Source organism: Notolepis coatsorum (assembly GCF_963971535.1).
Source record: "Notolepis coatsorum genome assembly, chromosome: 9".
Lineage (NCBI taxonomy): Eukaryota > Metazoa > Chordata > Actinopteri > Aulopiformes > Paralepididae > Notolepis > Notolepis coatsorum.
In genome coordinates this window covers 33088389-33095714 of record NC_140173.1, presented here as the reverse complement: position 1 = coordinate 33095714, position 7326 = coordinate 33088389, and the positions used below count along the sequence as shown (strand labels likewise).

Sequence of the window (7326 nt, the reverse complement as noted above, 5' to 3'; positions counted from 1 at the left end):
CTAGCATGTATACAGTATGTCCATGGCCGCCAAGTAGCAGGCCTTCTCTGAGACGTAGCAGCGCGCGGGGTGGTTGTGGTGGAAGCGAGTATCGGTGGAGAACTCCAACACCAAGCCCTCCCCGGCCGCCGTGGAGATCTCAGACTTCGACACGTGTCTCCCGTCCTTCGCCCCCCCGTCGGTGCTCAGACGCACGGTCAAGCGGTCCGGCAGCTCTCCGACGGAGCGGAGGTCGGTGACGGCGGACCTCGTGCCGAAGTTTAGGACGATGAGGAAAGCCCGGTCGAGGCCGTCCAGCTCTCGGACGTAGGAGAAGACGTCGAGGTCGGCGTGGACGGAGCAGAACCAGCCACGGTGGAGCGGGAGCTCGGACTGACGCAGACGACTCAGGGAGCGGTACTGGAGCAAGATGGAGTCTTCAGCATTCATCTGGGTCTGGGGGGGAGGGAGAGAGACAGAGACATACATGGAGAGAGAGGGAGACAGAGACATACATGCAGAGAGAGACATAGAGATAGACAAAGAGGGAGAGAGAGAAAGAGGGAGACAGAGAGAGGAACAAGTCATAAGAATAGAATATCACACAGATCAACAACATCTCAAATATGTGATTTGACTTCTACTTCTACATCACTGAGTCATAATGTTTATTGAGACTGGCTTCTACATGACTGAGTCAATTACCTTCACGCAATGTTTTATTACCTATTCATTCTTCTTGCCCCTGACAAATACCCCCCATGTTATAATAAACAAAGACAAACAGGTTTTAAATAATACAACCTGAACTAAAAGTAGCAAACCTATGCTGGAAACTTAACTGAAATTGAATTGAATTGACAACATTCAAATTAAAAACAAAACGGAAACGAATGAAAAATACCAAATTATAATAACCCTGATTCAACACACAGAGTACATTTCAACCAGAAGAGAAGAGAGACAGCAGATACACTAGCAGTGCCTCTAAAGTTGTAAGGAGAGTCAGTGTCATTTATAGTATAGTAGCGTGTTTATGCCTTACATCTATGACCGGGTGCACAAGGTTTGAATCTCCACGCCTGTGAAGGCTGTACAAAGGAGAAAGTGGTGCCAGGCGATTAAGCTGTCTGACGCAGAACAGGGAAGAGAACATTCACTGACTCCTTGCCCTCCCTAGATGACGGACGGACACTTTGTTCTATGTTTCTAAGGGAACGTTTGACCCAGAACGAGTGCTTCCACTCCTTCGAGAACAGATTGGTTGACCACTTTGCAGGGTGGACGCACCACCACTGACTTGAGTCCTGAGACGTCTCTTGCTTCTATGTTGCTAAAAACGCAGAAAATCGACTAGAACTGCTTTTAAAAGCTGCCATACAAACTTTTTCGGATATAAATGTGCACCTCTGCAAACGTCTAAATAGTGTTATATATCTTTAGTAGTGAATTAATAGTGTGATATATCTTTAGCAGTGAATTAATCCTTTCACCGCCGCACTACCAAACGGTTAACCCTTTCACTGCGCCAATACACAGAAGGTTAACCCTTTCACTGCCACACAACAGCCGTCGGTTGTGTGATAGTAAAGGGTTAACCTTCTGTCGTGTGGCAGTGAAAGGGTTAATAGAGTGTGGTATATAGTCTCTGGGTAATTTCTTGTTTCCGGTAGGTCCCGCTCCTGTACGCCAAACGCGGTTGGGTTTGGAGCGTCGGGAGCGTGAGACCAGCTTCACTGCACCCACCTCTACGTTGGGTTTGGAGCGTCGGGAGCGTGAGACCAGCTTCACTGCACCCACCTGTACGTTGGGTTTGGAGCGTCGGGAGCGTGAGACCAGCTTCACTGCACCCACCTCTACGTTGGGTTTGGAGCGTCGGGAGCGTGAGACCAGCTTCACTGCACCTCTACGTTGGGTTTGGAGCGTCGGGAGCGTGAGACCAGCTTCACTGCACCCACCTCTACGTTGGGTTTGGAGCGTCGGGAGCGTGAGACCAGCTTCACTGCACCCACCTCTACTTTGGGTTTGGAGCGTCGGGAGCGTGAGACCAGCTTCACTGCACCTCTACGTTGGGTTTGGAGCGTCGGGAGCGTGAGACCAGCTTCACTGCACCCACCTCTACGTTGGGTTTGGAGCGTCGGGAGCGTGAGACCAGCTTCACTACACCCACCTCTACGTTGGGTTTGGAGCGTCGGGAGCGTGAGACCAGCTTCACTGCACCCACCTCTACGTTGGGTTTGGAGCGTCGGGAGCGTGAGACCAGCTTCACTGCACCCACCTCTATGTTGGGTTTGGAGCGTCGGGAGCGTGAGACCAGCTTCACTGCACCTGTACGTTGGGTTTGGAGCGTCGGGAGCGTGAGACCAGCTTCACTGCACCCACCTCTACGTTGACTGTGGCGTAGTCGGGATGCACCGGCAGCCAGGTGAGGTTGGTCACGTCGTTGAAGCCTGCGTTCATGCTGTTGCTCCACTGCATGGGTGAGCGCTGGGGGTCCCGACCGGCACTCTGCAGAGAGAGGGGATGCTATGGTGAACCATTGATAATAATTAGTGCTGTCAGGCGATTCAAAAAGTAATCTAATTAATTACAGGATTTTGTAATTAATTAATCTAATTAATCTCATTTTAATCTCATAACCATTTTAGGCCTTATATTCTATAATCATATTTCAAATTGCATGTTGTCCGGATGGCAGAATTCAGTACTGTATCTACAAAACCTTCATCTTCCATTATCTTAATCATCTTCCATTTATTAATTTGCTTAAATTTTTCAGCTCTGGTCAATTTTAGCATGGTGTTATTCACAGTCAAAGATAATAAAAAAAATTATTGATATTCTCATTTGGTTCATTACAATTTACTCAAGCCTAGTAACAGACACAGTATTTCTGACACTGGGAATACATTCCCTGAGATCCATAGATGTCCCTAGAATTAGATACCAAGAAGTCTGTAAATGTGTATTCTACGTTCTTATGGAATGAATGAGATAAAAATATATTAAAAAAAATATATATTTTTTTTAGTTAATTTTGAGTTAATTTTCATAACGCGATAATTTGCTGTGTAATTAATTAACGTGATAAACTGACAGCCCTAATAATAATAGCAATAAACTTGATTTGTATAGCAAGAATTTCAGCTCAAAGTGTTTCACAGCAGTAAAAAGACACATATGAGCACAAAATGGGCATAAAATGAGCACAAAATGTACAAAGAAGTGCAGACATAAAACAAGTATAAAATAGATGGCAGCAAAATAGACAAAGTCAAGGCAAGGCATAGAACATTAAATCACATCGTTTTTCATATTAGGATCTAACATCTTAATAGATAATGTGTGACAGGAGCTTGACCCCATTGACATTGTATTGGTTTGTAGCTAACTATCCAGAGCTAGTATGAGGAACAGCATGGTTTGTAGCTAACTATCCAGAGCTAGTGTGAGGAACAGCATGGAGTGTAGCTAACTATCCAGAGCTAGTGTGAGGAACAGCATGGTTTGTAGCTAACTATCCAGAGCTAGTGTGAGGAACAGCATGGTTTGTAGCTAACTATCCAGAGCTAGTGTGAGGAACAGTGTGGTTTGTAGCTAACTATCCAGAGCTAGTATGAGGAACAGCATGGTTTGTAGCTAACTATCCAGAGCTAGTGTGAGGAACAGTGTGGTTTGTAGCTAACTATCCAGAGCTAGTATGAGGAACAGCGTGGTTTGTAGCTAACTATCCAGAGGGGAGCATGTCTATGTTCCCCGGGTCCCATGTTCCCCGGGTTCTATGTTCCCCGCTTTGATTGATTGATTGAACATTTTAGACCACCAGCCCTGATTCCAAACTCTAACCTTAACCAGTTCTAAAGAGGGCCTAAGCTTATCCGTTCGAAACAAGGCGGACATTAATAATTAATAAAATAATAAAAATTTATAAAATGTTCAATCTATTAATCAATCAAAGCGGGGAACATAGAACCCGGGGAACATAGGACCCGGGGAACATAGGGATGATCCCATCCAGAGCTACAGTAGTGTGAGGAACAGCATGGGTTGTAGCTAACTATCCAGAGCTAGTATGAGGAACAGCATGGTTTGTGGCTAACTATCCAGAGCTAGTGTGAGGAACAGCATGGTTTGTAGCTAACTATCCAGAGCTAGTGTGAGGAACAGCATGGTTTGTAGCTAACTATCCAGAGGTAGTATGAGGAACAGCATGGTTTGTAGCTAACTATCCAGAGCTAGTATGAGGAACAGCATGGTTTGTAGCTAACTATCCAGAGCTAGTGTGAGGAACAGCATGGTTTGTAGCTAACTATCCAGAGGTAGTATGAGGAACAGCATGGTTTGTAGCTAACTATCCAGAGCTATAAGGAACAGCATGGCTTGTAGCTAACTATCCAGAGCTAGTATGAGGGACAGCATGGATTGTGCTGAGAAAGGACTCTACCGATCAACAACATAGGGCTCCAAAATCTGTGTATGTGTATGTATGTATGTATGTATGTATATGTGTCTGTATGTATGTACTGTATGTGTATGTACTGTATGCGTGTGTGTGTGTGTGTGTATGTATGTATGTATGTATGTATGTATGTATGTATGTATGTATGTATGTATGTATGTATGTATGTATGTATGTATGTATGTATGTATGTATGTATGTATGTATGTATGTATGTATGTATGTATGTGTGTGTGTGTGTGTGTGTGTGTGTGTGTGTGTGTGTGTGTGTGTGTGTGTGTGTGTGTGTGTGTGTGTGTGTGTGTGTGTGTGTGTGTGTGTGTGTGTGTGTGTGTGTGTGTGTGTGTGTGTGTGTGTGTGTGTGTGTGTGTGTGTGTGTGTGTGTGTGTGTGTGTGTGTGTGTGTGTGTGTGTGCGTGTGTACTGACGGCGTTGTGTTTGCCAGCAGGGTCTTGTATTTGGCTCTCTGTGACGTTGACGTTCTCCATGCCGATCTCCTCGCCGTAGTAGGTGGTGGGCGTGCCGGGCAGCGTCAGCAGCAGCATGTTGATGACACGCGCGTAGCTCCGCCCAGCACTGGAGGCGATCCGAGGATGGTCGTGGTTCCCCACCTGCAGAGAGTGGGGTCGTTCGAAGGTTAAAGGAACACGCTTACCGCCCTTCTCCAGAGCCGGTTTTACAAGCTACGTCATCTCTGCGAGTTCAGTAGAAAGTAGGGATGTTTGATATTGGCTTTTTTACCGATATCCGATATACTGATATTGTCCAACTCTTCATTTCCGATACCGATATATGCTGGGTCCCCCCCAAAACGGAATAATTTCAGGTAATTAACATTACATATCTCTTATGCATACTTTTGACAATAAATAAAATAAGAATTTGTTCTTACTTGTTTGCCTGGGTAAATAAAGGTTAAATAAATTATTATTATTATTATAATTCTTTTTTTTAAACCGATACCGATCATTTCCGATATTACATTTTAATGCCAATATCGGCCGATAATATCGGACATCCCTAGTAGAAAGCTATCTTAGCACAAATTAATGGAAGAGGATACGGACCAGCTAGCCTAGCCGTTGGCCAAAAACACCTAGCTTTTAAACTCTGGAGAAGATGGTAAGGGAATTTCCCATAATCTTGGCGCGTTCCTTTAACCTGTTAAGCTCTAGCCCTATTTTCTGAAAATCCGCCTGAAAGTAAATGGAAGATTGCTCCACTTCTACAAGGTCAATTAGCATGTTATTGGTATCTTGGAACATCTATGGACCTCAGTGAATGTATTCCCAATGTCAGAAATATTGTGTCCGTTACTATGCTTGAGTAAATTGTGATGAAACAGAGGAGAATATAAATTATAATCTTTCTTTGCATCTTTGACAGTGACTAACACCATGCTAACATTAAGGTCGGAGGAATTTCGCTCACTGAGCTCATTCAGCATGTTCTTGAGATCAAGTGTACAAAAGGTTGAAGCAAATTAATAAAGGGAAGATGATTAAACAGAAGGATTTGTAGATACAGCACTGAATTCTGCCATCCGGATACATGCAATTTGAATGATAATGCATTTGAATATAGAATATCAGGCCTATAAATGACCTTATTATGGCCAAGCCAAGTTTTGATAGGGTTATGGACTGTCTTTACTCTTGGTTACATTTGAAAAAGAAACACAACATTAGATCGATTTATGATGAGAACAGCAGGGGGGGACCCTAGGGCTTAACAGGGCGAGAGCGATGGAGAGTGTAATGTCCTGGTTTACTGTACAGGCTGGTGTCATGCTGATTGACTGTAGGATGAAGGCTGCTCACATGGTCTAGAAGTACAGGGGGCTACATGATGCCAGTGTGGACATATGATGAGCTCCACTCTTTTGCATTTCCACCTAGATCCAGCAGAGTGCGGTCCATATTGTGCTATGTCTGGACTATGAAACAGCCTTAAAGGAACACGCCAACATTATGGGAAATGTTCTTACCGTCTTCTCCAGAGTCAGACAAGAAGATAGTTACCAATTTCTTCTCTGTGTGTTCAGTAGAAAGCTATCTACTAGCTAGCCTAGCTTAGCTCAAATGAACGGAATACTATTATTTTGTGTCATGTTTCCAAATAAGATTTGTCACAACGAAATGCTATCTACTTCAATTTGTTGGTTAGAATAGATGACCTCCGTTGAAACTTCACTGAGACTAACACAGTCTATTTGTGAGCTCCTGCACAGATGATAATAATAATAATAATAATAATAATAATAATAATAATAATAATAATAATAATAATAATAATAATAATAATAATAATAATAATAATAATAATAATAATAATAATAATAATAATAATAATAATAATAATAATAATAATAGCTTCATTTTATATAGCGCCTTTCAAGAGACCCAAGGTCGCTTTACATAGGGGGGAAAAAGAACAAAGTAACAAACATAGTGGACAGACACAACATAAATATTCGCATCAAGTTCGCATTTTTATTGATCACATAGGCAGGCTATACATGGCATAGGCCCAAGGCCAGATTAAGACTTCAGAGGCCCCTGGGCCAGATTCTTGTGGAGGCCCCCCCACACACACGTGCATGCACGCACAGTGGCATTTTTATGTCACTTTAAAAAATATATAGAATACCGTAATTCCTCTAATAGTAACCCCGGCTTGTATTTGTTTCAACTGTAGTGGATACCAGGCTTGTATTAAGAGGAGGCATGTATAAGAGAGAGGCCTATATTTCTAATTTTCGTATCTCTTTTATTTTTTTTACTGAATGAATGAATGAAAACTTTATTTAACAGATTGCAGAATGGGTACAATACAGTACGGCTCAATACACACAATTGTTAAGGCAGACCTGAGAAAGACGTTTGTCTT

General features: G+C 43.1%; 1 protein-coding gene across 1 annotated transcript in view; it reads right to left on the bottom strand.

The window, feature by feature from the left end:
• Window positions 1–7326, bottom strand: part of slc3a1 (solute carrier family 3 member 1) — a gene marked incomplete at its 3' end in the record, with an annotated part of 47120 nt that continues 39794 nt past the window's right edge. Inside the window, exons 8-10 of the mRNA XM_084321214.1 lie at window positions 4866–5048; window positions 2362–2487; window positions 1–435 (exon numbers count right to left, since the gene is read on the bottom strand). Coding sequence (XP_084177340.1) covers window positions 1–435; window positions 2362–2487; window positions 4866–5048 — 744 coding nt within the window. The remainder of the gene's footprint in view (window positions 436–2361; window positions 2488–4865; window positions 5049–7326) is intronic.